The 13,663-nt window shown below is 47.5% G+C and overlaps 1 protein-coding gene across 4 annotated transcripts in view; it reads right to left on the reverse strand.

The window, feature by feature from the left end:
• The window catches only part of CSNK1G1 (casein kinase 1 gamma 1), an 85,475-nt gene that overhangs the window by 36,594 nt on the left and 35,218 nt on the right, over positions 1-13,663 (reverse strand). For all 4 annotated transcript variants that reach the window (XM_042022780.1, XM_042022782.1, XM_042022779.1 and 1 more), the window contains exon 4: positions 12,681-12,750. In XM_042022780.1, the coding sequence (XP_041878714.1) occupies positions 12,681-12,750 (70 nt within the window). The remainder of the gene's footprint in view (positions 1-12,680; positions 12,751-13,663) is intronic.

The raw sequence follows: 13,663 nt of genomic DNA on the forward strand, positions 1-13,663 counted from the left end.
ACTCCTGAACTCTTTCCCATGCTGAAAAAGATGCAGACACACACCAGCAGCCTCAGTGCACAGAAGGTTCTGTGTGGTTTTAAAGAGGCTCTGATGAATGGACCGTAGATTGTCACAGAATTCTCATTCAGAGCAGAAAGTTTATTTTTACAAATCACAGAACACAAAATTACACGATGAACAGCATAAATAGCAACTGTGAGAGGGCTGAATATCTATAGCTAAAATTAAACATGTTCCAAACAAATTAAACAAATTGCTTTAGAGTAGTCAACCCATTTAAGCTGATTACACTAATGAGGATCTACCCTTCTCTTAATTTTCAAATCGGAATAAAATCCTGGCTGAAAGAGAAGATTTGTGATCAACATGGACTGGGCCAAGATCTCAGCTTCTAACCCCTTCAAACATGCCCCATGTAAATCTACCTAAGCATGTTAGTTAACAGGTTATATCTGTGAGCTGGAAGTAAAAAGACTCATCCTGCCCTTCAGGGTTTGGAATAGTGTCTGCTTCAAAAACAGAAAGATGGGAGAAAAGTTGAGATTGGGCTTGTTACTGGGAATAAAGTTGGCCTAAGGGTCTTTCAGGTGTTTGATTGGATGCCTTTCAGAGATACCTTCCTTCAAAGTACGGCTGCAAAAGCTTTATGATACAGTCCTTCACCTTCAATCTTACCTGGAGGAGCTTAGAGAAGGACAGAGATTTTGGGTGATTGAGAGCGTTTTCTCTTGTTTGAGAAACAGCAGTTGAGATGCGAAGGAAGACAAGAAGAAAATGCAATTTGTGACTCCAGCGCCAGCTCACTTGCAGGTGGAAAAAGAGGTGGTGGAAAAGGTCTGCCACAATCTCACCAGCCACTCCAAGGCTTCACAAACCTTGAGCTGGCAAAAGATCAGGGAAAGAACCTAAAAACAGTGATCTGATCCAACAACCACAGACAGAAATATGCACGTGGAGAAGCAGGGTTGGAGGAGCCGGAGCACGGCCGGCACTGCGGCAGCTCCGATGGTGATCACAGAGACGACCACCATGCTGTGAGTGCTGCCAGCCTGAAACGCTCCTGAACAACTTCCTCGCTCTCTTGAGCTGTGATACCGTCGTTTGAGAGCCCACAATTTACCTTTAGTTCTTCTCACTCACCTGAAGAGGGTGAAGAGCAGCCAGACCTATCCAGAGCCCCTGGCACATCTCCTGCCCCCAAACATCCTCCAGCTCCGTTGGCTCCAGCTGCTGCCAGACGCTTGGCTCTCTGCTGCCAGCTTTTCACAGCGTCTTTTCCCTGCTTTGACTGGGCAATAAATCATTTCTCCTAGCAAATACTGAACGCTCTGGCACCACTGCCTAGCAGGAATTTCTGCAGCAGGACTTTCCCCTTTAGCCCATGGGTGGGGGAGGAGGAAGAGAGGCAGAGCAAGGCCCTGTTCCCAGCCTTGAATGTGGAAAAGGTGCAGCTCAAACACTCTCTGAACTCAAGAAGAAATAACTCAAGGGAGAACATCAGAAGCTGGAAGGGACCTCAAAGCTGCCATGGGCGAGGACACCTTCCACTAGACCAGGTTGCTCCAAGACCCAACCAACCTGGCTTTGAACACCTCCAGGGATGGGGAAACCTCAGGAAGGTATTGGATCAGCACCTTCTCCCCAGATGATGGCAGAGAAAGCTGAGCTTTTCATGGGAAGAGATGACACTGGGCCCACAGCAGTGCAACAGTTGTGTATGAGCTGTGAGGAGACAGAGCTACTGTCATCTCCAAGGACTTCCACGTGGACTCCAAGACTCCAGCCTCACTCCAGCTTATCTCAGGAGATGCAGGATGTATTTTATCCCTGCTGTGTTTTGTTTCGTTTTGGTAGTATTTGAATCTACAGAAAGAAAAGAGACGGGAAAAGGAAAAGAAGAAAAACAGACCTGGGAAGGACAGAAGGAAGAACATATTTGTTCTTGCTGCTGGTAAAAATCCAAATGATTTGATTTTTACTTCAGTTGCAGAAAAACACATCTCAGGATCACTGTGTTAGTAGAACAGGGTGGCATTTCATCTTCCTTGAGTGGTACAAGCTAGTTTCCTGACATCATGGCTTCACTTTATTAAACAACTCTCCACATCCACAAAGCAAGAAGCACTTGCAGAAGGGGTACCAAGGAGGCAATCACATTTATATTCATAAAGATAAAAAAAGATAGGGAGGAGAATCAGCCCTAGCTGGAAAGGTCGAATGCAGGAAAACTTTCAAAATCTGGGAAACTCACCTAGAAATACCCATTTACAGGCAGTTTTTTAGCTCTGAGAACTAAATTAGTCAAGTGAAATTGTTTCAGTTCTTGACAAACACAAAAGAATAAAGCACAGCACAATAAATTGCTTTTTTGGCAAGTTTCAAAAGACTGAATTCACATTTCTAGGGCTCGGGGGAAACGACTGCACTCAAATCTCCATGTTACTGTTGGATTTTATATCCAACATGTCTTGTTACAGTGATGATAGCAGCTGGCACATAGAACACCACCTTAAGAGAAGGACAAAACCAGTGAAGAATTTTAGAAGAGTTATTTTAAACCACACAAAAAAGGTCTAGCTTAAGTTCTGTCTTAATTACCTTTTCCCACACACCTGCAATACAAGGACAAGGATGAAAGAAAACCATTGGAACAGCTGCCCAGGGCAGTGGTAGAGTCACTCAACAACATCCCTGGAGGGACTTAAAAGCCATGTGGATGTGGCACCTGGGGACACGGGTTCCTGGTGGCCTTGATGGTCTGAGGGGGGCTTCTTTTCCAATCTAAATGATCCCATGATTCTGCTCCACTGCAGGTCACACAGCCATGTGAGCTCTGCCAGGCACACCACAACTGTGTGGCCAACTGGGTTCTGCTGATCAAGAACGCCCACAAAAACCCAACCAAAAAGAAAAAAAGAAAGAAACAAGTTCCACTCCACCTCCCCCCCCGCCCCCCCAAAAAAAAACCAAAAAACTAAGGAGCCTTTGTTCCTGATCAGTTTTCCTTTGCTGTGCAATTCCCTAGCCCTACCTGCTGAGAGGGAGTTAAGTGGCAGGTTTGGGCCACTTCATCTGAACCAGGTAACAGAGAAGTTGAGAAGAAATCACAGGTCCTTGATAATTTTTTTTTTCTTTTGAGAACAAGTTCACAGAATCATGGAATATCCTGAGCTGGAAGGACCAATGAGTCCAGCTTCTGTCCCTGCACAGACACCCGAACAATCCCATGTCCCTGAGAGTGCTGTCGAAACGTTCCTGGAGCTCTGGCAGCCTCGGGGCCGTGCCCATTCCCTGGGGAGCCTGGGCAGTGCCCAGCACCCTCTGGGGGAAGAGCCTTTTCCCAATATCCAGCCTAAACCTCCCTGACACAGCTCCAGCCGTTCCCTCAGGTGCTGTTCCTGGTCACAGGGGGCAGAGATCAGAGCTGCTCCTCAGGAACACGTTATGCACATGAAGTGATGCGTGTTTATGACATTACAGGCATAATCTTAAGAAAAATCAACAACAAAAGTTCTTGGTTGCTCAGCAGCACCCAAATTGAACTCCAGAAGCAGTTCCAGGGAAGAGGCTACTTCTAGGCAGATGAAAAATGCCACGAAAGCAGCAAAACCAAATTGCTTGTGCTGAATTGCTCCTCTGCTGCCCAGAGAACCATTTCGGTTTGATCACACCAAGTCCCGGGTGGCCCCTGCCCTTCCTCAGCTTGTCTCCATTGGAGACTGCTGGCTGGAGGCAGAGCTCTTCCCTGCTTCCTCCCAGCTGGTGGCACTGCCACGATGACAATGCAGGGAGGGTCTGACAGCCACAGCGCTGAGCCCTGGCCACAGTCACTCTCACCAGGATGGTGTAAGGCAAAACTGGCAAACACCAGGCAGGATTTGTCCTGGATCCAACAGCATTTTTAACTGGGATGGCAGATTAGTGGGTCAGATCCAGGTGGACAAAGCAGACAGTGGTATCAGACACGCACCTTTGGGGGCTCGGGAGGAAGATGATGCTCGGCCTTGCTCAGGCAGCTGAAGGGCAGATTCCCACCAGACTGTGGGGGGACAATCCGGTGCCATTTCTGGCAGCACAGCCCTATGTGTGATCCCACAGCTGTGCTGGGATCTGCCTGCAAAGCTGTGGTGCAGCTCGGGCCCCAGTACTCATACTGGTCCCACTGGGAGGGTGGATTTTTGCAGGTTTGCCCCTGCGGCGGCATCAAACTAGAAAGTGATGATGAGAATCAAAGGCACATAAACTCTCCACAAGAAGCCAAGAGACTGGCATCCATCCGTCCCATCACTACTGTAGGATTGGAGGGAAAAAGAGATTTTTCACATGAGTAGGAAAGTGTTACCCACACGGTTCTTCCAGCCTGAGGGAAAACCTCCCACTCCCTCTTATCGCAGGAGAACCTGCTGCCAAACAGAAGTTCAGAGGCACTAAATCAGATCCTACCTCCAGATATCATCTCTGTTTCACCTTAAGAGAGCCGAGTAGGAGCAGGTAGGAATGGAATTTTAAAGGGAAAACTGCCACATTCAGACAGAAAAATTATTACAAAATTTCAGAACTCCAGCCTGACCCATCACAGACTCAGGGGCAGAGCCTGTGGCTTATCTTTTAGCAATGGGAGGAGGTTTTTCAATAGCAGGCAGGGCACAGCTCCAAAACACAAATTCCAAACCCACTGGAGAGCCGGTCAGGGAGGTGGGCAGCCCTCCATCCCAGGACTTCACTGGTGTCAAACCTCCCTGGCACAGCTCAGTGTTTCACCTTAAAAACCTCCAGTGTGTGCAGGATGCCTCTGCTGTGTTGGAAGGGATCCCACTAAATCAGGCACCCACCTTCCAAAAGGGAAAGAGCTTTGTTTGGATCAGGTGCTCAACACCTGACACAGCAGCCCCCCTGAAAACTGATTTTATAGCTTTAGACCTCAATTAGTTTCTAAGTGCAGCATTCCCATGGCTTGAAGAATGTTCATAGAAGGGGTAGGAAAAGGGGACAAGCAGAACAGCCAACCAACTCCTACATCCTTATTAATTATCCTGGCCCACATCGACAAACTGGATTTATCATTCAATAATACAACATAAATACAAACTCCAGAATTTATCTTCAAACATCACGTGTCATATGGACTCCCCATTACTGGAAATATTCAAGTCCAGGTTGGACAGGGCTTGGAGCAACCTGGGATAGTGGAAGGTGTCCCTGCCCACGGCAGGGGGTGGAATGAGATGAGCATTAAGGTGCCTCCCAACCCAAACCAGTCTGTGGTTCTGTGGCCTTCACCTCCCCACTCTGATGGCTGAGGCACTCCAGTTTCCAAGCACAGCCTGGGCGACAGCCAGCAGGAGATATTTTGACTCCAGGTTTGCTAGAAAGTACCAGAAGCAGCACAGAGACCTTCATGACTAAATGTCTGTCCCTCTCCTCGAGCCCTGCAGGATCCTCAGAGCAGCAGTGCATCCCACAGCCCACAACCGGCTCTCAGCGGACATCGCTGACTACAAGGAGAGCCCAGTGAGGCATCTGGGATGACTTGGATGACTCCAGACGCTACAGGTTTATGGCCATGACAGGCTCCAAGGAAAAGTGTCCGCAGGAAAGGCATTTTCCAGCTTCCCAGCATCCTGCTGTTCCCCTCCACGCGCTGCCTGGAGTCGCTGGCGTTTGATTTGTGATTACTGCCACGAATACCGGAAGAGTATGAGATGTATCAGGACTTTTCAGAATATAAAAAGGAAACTGCCTTACTCTCGCATTCAAATATTAATGGCCTTGCTTTAAAAGCATCTGATAGCTTCCAATTGACAAAACCTAAATTTAGCCCAAGGAAGTCAAAACTTCTGATGCTGAGATGCTGAAATGTGCACATTCAGGAAGCCCTTCCTAACAAGGGAACGGCCACATGAAGAAAAAGCCAAGTATTGTTGAACAGTAAAACGTAACTCTCTGGAGATCAACAGCAAGCCAGCTCTGAAAGCAGCAGGCTGTAACTGAGCACTTTACAGTAATCCACTACATTTCATTCTGCAATTCAAAAGCTTGGAAGTCTGGGATCCCTCAAGTTCAAGCTCCTGACTTTACAATGAAGCCGCTGATCACAATTCCTTAAGATGCAGCTCAGCATAAGGGTCTCCACTTTTCAGGAGAATTGCTGAGCATCTCCACCTAATGCCAAGGGCACATTTCTGTGCACGATTCGAGAATGAAGACGTTTTTCCTCGCTGGTAGAAAATTAACCCAACATCTTAAAACCTTTGGGTCTATTGAAGGCATCTGAGGTAGAGAATGACTGACATGAGATGTGTCCCAAAGTTGTTTCCCTTGCAAATGGATGTCAGTTTTGTATCACCTTGCACAGATGAGTCATTTACTAAATACTCAGAGTCACTGAACACTGGCAATCTGAAATATTTCCAGTATTTCAAAGGAGGAGGCTGCAGAGCTTATCCGGAGCGCTGCAGTGTGACAGGTATGAACAAACCCTTCCACACAACATGCAAGACACAAAATACCTCAGGTGACAGCCACGTGTTGCTCCACACCACTCCAAACCCACCTCGGGGTGCAGAAGGGCAGTTCCTGGAAGTGTTCAAGGCCAGGTTGGACAGAGCTCTGAGCAAGCCAGTCTAGTGGAAGGTGTCCCTGCCCATATGGCCACAAGATGGCCTTTAAGGTCCCTTCCAACCCAAACCACTCTATGATTTTATGATCATCCCCACCCAGCAGCTCCATCCCCCCGCCAAACCAGCCCCCTGCTGAGGGGTGACCTGGCTCAGCTCCCGGCCACAGCAATGTTTCCATCCAGGTGGCAAATACAAGTGGGAATTCTGAAGATTAAAGTCACTGTGGCCCCAGTTAATGGATATGTTCACACTTCTTAATTAAGGAAGGGTGGGGACCTCTTGCACTAACCCTCCCTCACATGGCCTCGAGGTGCTCCCGCTCCCTTGGGGAAGAGTGCTGTGCACAACGACCTCCCTGTGAAATCGTGGTGTTGGCAGCTCCACCAAGGCGACTTGCTTACATCCATCCTGTAACGAGCTTTACCAAAATGACCCATGATTGCCATGTGAAAGACAGCATTGTGCAACTGGCATGGAAAGAATTTCTTCACGAAGCACAGCCATACGTACAAAGTGCGTGTGGGTAAAGCAAGAGCAACACAGAAAAACGTGCTCAAGGCAGGCAATCCCGACAGGAGAACTCCATAGGCAGCACGGATAGCAGACAGCTCAGCCTCACTGAGGAATATATATGCAAATACTGACTAGACTATGCAAAGGCTCGGTTATTTATACCCCCTTCATTTCCCTCGGTCCTACCTCCTGACAAGTAAACAGACTGCTTCGCTCTGGCGAGTTGTGCAACACAGAGAGGTCCCAAAGTAAACACACAGACTCCATACTTCATTAGAGGTGAACTTGTTTACAGAGCAGGAATTAAAACAAACCCAGAGAATCCGTCAATATTCTATATGTACTGACACAGCCCTCCCTGACTCAGAACATTCTGCTCCTACACTGTGACTCATCCACTGCGTGGGCTTGGGACAGCAGAGATCTCGGTTTCCTGGGATTCTCCAGCGTATCAGACTCCTCTTCTGCTCCCCACTACGCCACTGTGGAGGCTCATGACGTCCAACATCCACCTGCCAGTGTCACCTGCCTGTGCTGGGGATGACCATTGGCTACAGAGGCACGGCACAGAACTGAACGCGCGGTGCCACGTGTCCGAATGAATCACATGTGCCAAGGTGGGACTGCGAAGGGTGGGGGCAGGTGTGACTCATCTGCCAGCTGATATAAAAATAAACTACTACTGAATCAAAAATGCATGACTTCTGCACACGATGTGCACAGGCAGAAGCTGTCACTATGTGGAAACTTGAGCATCAGCTCCATGCAGCCAAAAGAAAGCCGGAAGCACGCAGTGCTCCATTTTACCTTCCAGAGGTGATGCTCACAGGGAAGGCACTACACATGGCCTCAGCAGGGAGAGATGCCAGAGGTGCTTTGAAATGTGGTAACAAATCCCAGAATGGTTTGGGTTGGAAGGGACCTTAAAGTCCACCTCATTTCATCCCCTGCCATGGGCAGGGACACTTTTCACTAGACCCATCCAACCTGGCCTTGGACACTTCTAGGAATGGGGCACCCTGTGCCAGGGCCTCACCACCCTCACAGCCAGGAATTCCTTCCCAATATCTCATCCAGCCCTGCCCTCTGGCAGTAGGAAGCCATTCCCTGTGTCCTGTCCCTCCATGCCTTGTCCCCAGTCCCTCTGCAGCTCTCCTGGAGCCCCTTTAGGCCCTGCCAGGGGCTCTGAGCTCTCCCTGGAGCCTTCTCCTCTCCAGCTGAGCACCCCCAGCTCTCCCAGCCTGGCTCCAGAGCAGAGGGGCTCCAGCCCTGGCAGCATCTCCATGACCTCCTCTGGACTTGTTCCTGAAGAGAAGATTAGATTTTTCTAACCTGGAATCAGCCTTAAAACAGAAAGACCATTCCTGTTATCCACAAGCAAACAGAGCCCACAGGACAGAGCCAATGGAATAACTGAGACCTTGGTGTGCCACCAGCAGGACCCAGCTGCTGCAGGACTCCTGCAAGCCGTGGGAAAAGCAGTTGCTTTTATTCATCCCAAACCAAGCAGGAGCATCCTGGGATGCTGCTGGGTGAGCAGGGGGCAGTTCAAGCAAAGTCAAAGCTTTGTCCTTTGGTAACTGCCCAGGAAGTGGAACCATTCCAGGAGCCAGGAGCAGTCTGTTTGACCATGGACAAGTAACTCAGTTTATTCCACAAACTTCAAGTACAGGGGACAAATGACATGTTCAAGTGACCTATCCAATACTGGAAACACGTCGGAGACTTGAACTGCTTCTGGCAGCACTTGGAGATGCAAAAGCATTGGGTCAAGTCAGAGGGGGAGCTCCTCTTGTCCCCAAGGTATGGAAGCAGCGGATTCAAGCAGCTGTACAAAGCCTCAGAGCAAGGAGAAGCCCAGGAACTGAGGAACCAGCCTTGGGGAGGAGGGAATACCTGGAACAGCCAATCCTCAAGGAGGATCATAGAGCAAGAGCCTAATTTTGGGGAACAACTACCACACTTGGACTGTGCTGCTCATGTTCATGCTCAGGTAGGTGCTGCCACCAGGACTGACTGTGCCACCACCAGTAAAGTGAGATCTTGGGCATAGCCCAGGACGACTCCAGTCAGGATGCTGGTGGCAAGCTCCTGTGGATTTTAGGACAAAGAACAACTATGAAACGGTTCAGTACAACACTGGCATTAGAGGACTGATGAGAGCAACGCAACTAGTTTGCACAGAGATTGTTAAAACTGCTTCACTTACCTCGGGGAGCAAATGGATCATATCCCAGACTACCTAAAACCTGAAGGAATTACATTTCCTAAAGGAAAGATGTCCTTTCCTGAGACACCCTACAGACTGACCATCAGGTCTCTGACTCCGTGCCCACGCTTTGCTGTTTTGTTTTGCTGCTCACACGAAGGTAAAGCACTCAGACACTATTTTAGGTTATTAAATATTTAATTCCACAGCAAGAAAGAAGAAGCCAGCAGATGGTCAGTGTGCAGCAGGGCCTTGCTTGACTTCTGGGGGGAGAAAAGTTCAAGGAAGAATCACAAAAATCTGTTTCTGTGCGCAAACATTCCTCCAGTTAGAGGAAGAGGAAGGGAATTACAGGGCAGCTGTTAGTTTCCCTAAAACAGGGAGGCACTAAAACATCAGAGACAGCATCAAATATCCAAAGCAGCACATCAGAGACGTCTGTTAGTTGGTTACTCCTGACCCAGGACTTTCTCTGAATCCACTGGATCCATCCACCGGTATTGAGCTGTTCTGAGAAGGACCAAGAAGAGCCACATTCCTACAGTTTCGATCCCTTTGACAAACTTCTCCCTGCTCCACCACTTAATCTAGTGTGAAGCATCTTAGGATGTCTGAGACATATGAAATCCAGTCTGTTCCTTGGCTAATCCAAGGTGACTAGGGATCCTCATCGGAGCCACGTGGCAGGCAGAGAAACTGGTGCTGCTGGGAGGGAACAGATGCAACTTCAGTGCCCTGTCAGAAAGTCTTGGAACATCAAAGCTGATGGAGCACGTGGCACAGGGAGCCACAGAGTCACTGTGAAAGGAAGAGGCAGTTACCGCATCCTCTGTTCATGTGGAAACATCTCACATGGAAGCTCATCTCAGGATTCAGCTTCTGAATTACTACTACAGCTATTTGCTACTCTGTCCAACCGCACCAAGGGAAATGCAAAACTTGACTAAATAGCTTAGAAAAAGGAAAAAAAATACTATTTTCACTAGTTTTTGATGATGACAAGTGAAGCAGGTATTGATACCTGCATACATCCTTCAGGCACTGGCCAAGTAGGTTGCTCCCTTCCAGCCAAAGTTTTCCTCTGACTACTACCAAAGAGTAATACATTTAAAAATGTTTATTCTGAACATCCAAGAAGGAAATCACCATTAAAACTCTTCTTATTAGGAAAAAAAACCCCATTTCTCTCCCAAAGCTGCCGGTGATCACAACTTTGACGTCTCAGAGCTCACTGGGACCATCTGGCTGCACACGCAGCTGAACGCGGCCGCCGCGCTGCCGAGGGGACGAGGTGGCTCCCGCGGCGTCACCGCCAGCCTCCCTCTGCTCTCCCTCCTTCAGCTAACGGTGGGAGCTTCAGCCAGCCACGTCATTTGGCAGGATTAATTGGCTAATTTATTGAGCAGAATGTCACATGCAACGCTACTGTTGTTCTCTCTGAGTCATGCACACCATGGGTTCGGACACCTCTAGTCTTGGTTTGGCAAACGTACGACAATTCCAAGTAACCAGACATCTCTACTGGAAGTTCAAGCCTGGCTGTTCGAGCAGTTTCAGAGCAAGGACCATTAAGGGGAGCCTGGCACTAGCAACATCACTGAGAACAGACCCCTCTATTTCCCCAAAGCTGGCACTCACTTAGTTCTGATCTGTTTTCCCAGCCAGACACTCTTCCCCTAATTGCTGGTGCAGGCACCAAGTCAAGCCTCCCTGCTCCTGGCAGGCTGACTCCACCAAAATTTGTTTTGTTCAGATTCCAGGTTTCATGGTGAGACCAGAACTGTAGTTCACATCCTCCACTCGAGTCTTGGCCGATTTCCAATTGTTCTAGCAAACTGCAGCACAAGAGCTTCTAATGGCATCCAACAGCTCCTCAGAGCTGGGTGTGCGGCACCCGTGGGACCACACAGAGAGAGAAACAGAGTCAGGTTGTTCAGGCAGCTTCTCAACAGTCCCTTGACAAATGCTCCGAGACAGTAAATTAGAGACTAGGAAGGAATTCCTCCCTGGGAGAGTGGGGAGGCCCTGGCACAGGGTGCCCAGAGCAGCTGTGGCTGCCCCTGGATCCCTGGCAGTGCCCAAGGCCAGGCTGGATGGGGCTTGGAGCACCCTGGTCTAGTGGAAGGTGTCCCTGTCCATGCAGAGGGTGAAATGAGATGGGCTTTAAGGTCCTTCCCACCCAAACCAGTCCATGATTCCATGAATGCTCTGAGTGGTTAAGTATTACAGGATGGAAAGCTTAAATTCTTTAGGAACAGGAGAAAACCTCAAAATATTTCATCTAACCAAAATAAAGCCATTCCTTCAAATTTTGATCAGTTTTATAATTCCTTAATAACATCTTTAAAGAGTGGAAGGAACCCAAGTGGTGTAGAAAAAGCAGACTGGGATTCATTCATGTGTCACAAGACATGTGGGCTGGGGTATCCCAGAAATCACAAGCACCAACAGAACTCCAGCAGGAAGTTCAACTTAGTGTTTTGGTAATATATTATTACCAAAGTATTTCTGGGTGTCCATCAGACATCCTCTGCAATTGGAAGCTGGGTCCATTCAGGGAAAACAGGAAAAATAAAATCAGAAGTGTAAAAAAACTACAGTCATGTAAGAAATTTGTCAAAACCCGAAGTCAATACATGATCAAGGCACAGAAGGAGCAAAGATGTTGTTGCTTCACAGAGACTTCCCTGAGCAGTGGAACACCCTGTACGAGGCTGTGGAAATCCTTGGCATGGGAAACAGCATGTGCTAAAAGGCTCTTCAGGTTTAAAAAACAACCATAAATTCAGGGAAGAAAAATCCAAACACTGTTAGACACAACTCCAGCTCTGTATCAGGGAAATCAGAGAGTGCCAGAAAAAAATGTATAAAAAATTCCACCTTTGGCTGATCCTGCTCTATTTTTCTCCTGTTTGCTGTAGCCCATGGTTGCACAGAGGAGCCCAGGGGCTTTTGGACACTCTTATGATTTAACAAGTAAAAATGAGAACAATTTCCTAGGTTTAAAGACTTCAGATCACCTGCTTAAGCTGTGTTGTTCTATACACAAATAACGTTCCCCTCCCGGACGATTCCTATGTTTTACAAACACACTTACAGGGGTATTTCCTTATCAGCAAATCCTCAAGAACTCGAGGGTTTAGGTCCACATAATTACCCAATATCATCATTACGATCTCATTCTCACCAAATCTCTTCCAAAACTTGTGTGAGGCTAAAAGGAATTGGCCCAGATCCCTAAGTTCAAGTCAGAGTTACAGAACAAATACTATGGTGTTGTTTGATTTAATAAAGAAATCCCAAACTTTTGACAAGTTAAAGGTGGGTTTACTCACCTGCACTTCCAAGTTGTTTATAAAATCTGTATTCTAAATGAAGCTGTGGTGCCCGGGATTTAATTGGTTCCTAGAACAGAAATAAATAAATTGGTTAAAATCAGTTTGACTGAAAGAAGTTCCATCCTATACTTGAAGATTTATGCATATTGAAAACACCCCAGACTGAAATTCTAACAACAGACTTCACTTTTAAAAAAGTCATTTAAAAAAGCAGTAAGATTTACTCTCTGGAGGAGAAATAACCTCCTCATTTAAATACAAAGCTCCCTCATTGCAGTGAAATTCAAGAATCATTCCACAAAGCTCCTGGTCCTTGAAGAATGACCCTGGACATTGGCAGAGGGAAGTCAAGGTTTTGAAAGCTCAAGCCCCAAGTTCACTCTGTGGGCACTGTGATTACCCACAGGGTTTTTGTTGGTCTCCAGCCTGTATTTTTGAAAAATGTTGAGTCATACAAGTGTGTTTTAGATCAGACCACAGTCGCTCACAGCGAGCACCAGAGTGAAGCCAGACAGCTGGGAAAAAAGAAGAAGTCTCTCCCTTCTTGTGGCAGGTGTCACTCAAACATTTTGAAGCACTCAAGAATATTCTATTTTATCCACAAAACACACAAAAAAATAAAATGGGTAAGTCTGCAATGCACCCAAACCATCCCATTTGTCAACTGTTCCTCAGGCGCGCTTTACACACAAGACCTAATGCCAACGATCCATCAAGGCATTAACGTGCAAGATTACAGAGCTTCTAAAAATACAAAGTTAATATGGAGAGGATTAAGAGACTGGAGTAATTACCTTTGCAATGAAACTGTGCACTTGGGATGGGCATGGATGTGGGTTCACTGCCTGCCCAGGCAGCCTGGAGATAGAAGTTAATACTGGCCTCTGTTTTCGATGACCTCTAGTCTGCACTGTAAGACTGATGTCCACACTGGGTGTGAACTCCACAGTCAAGGCTCCTTTTTAACTGTGGAGAAGGAA

Source organism: Corvus kubaryi, unplaced genomic scaffold (genome assembly GCF_017639235.1).
Source record: "Corvus kubaryi isolate FWS band 111438036 unplaced genomic scaffold, C.kubaryi_AGA036_p1.0 37220, whole genome shotgun sequence".
Classification (NCBI taxonomy): domain Eukaryota; kingdom Metazoa; phylum Chordata; class Aves; order Passeriformes; family Corvidae; genus Corvus; species Corvus kubaryi.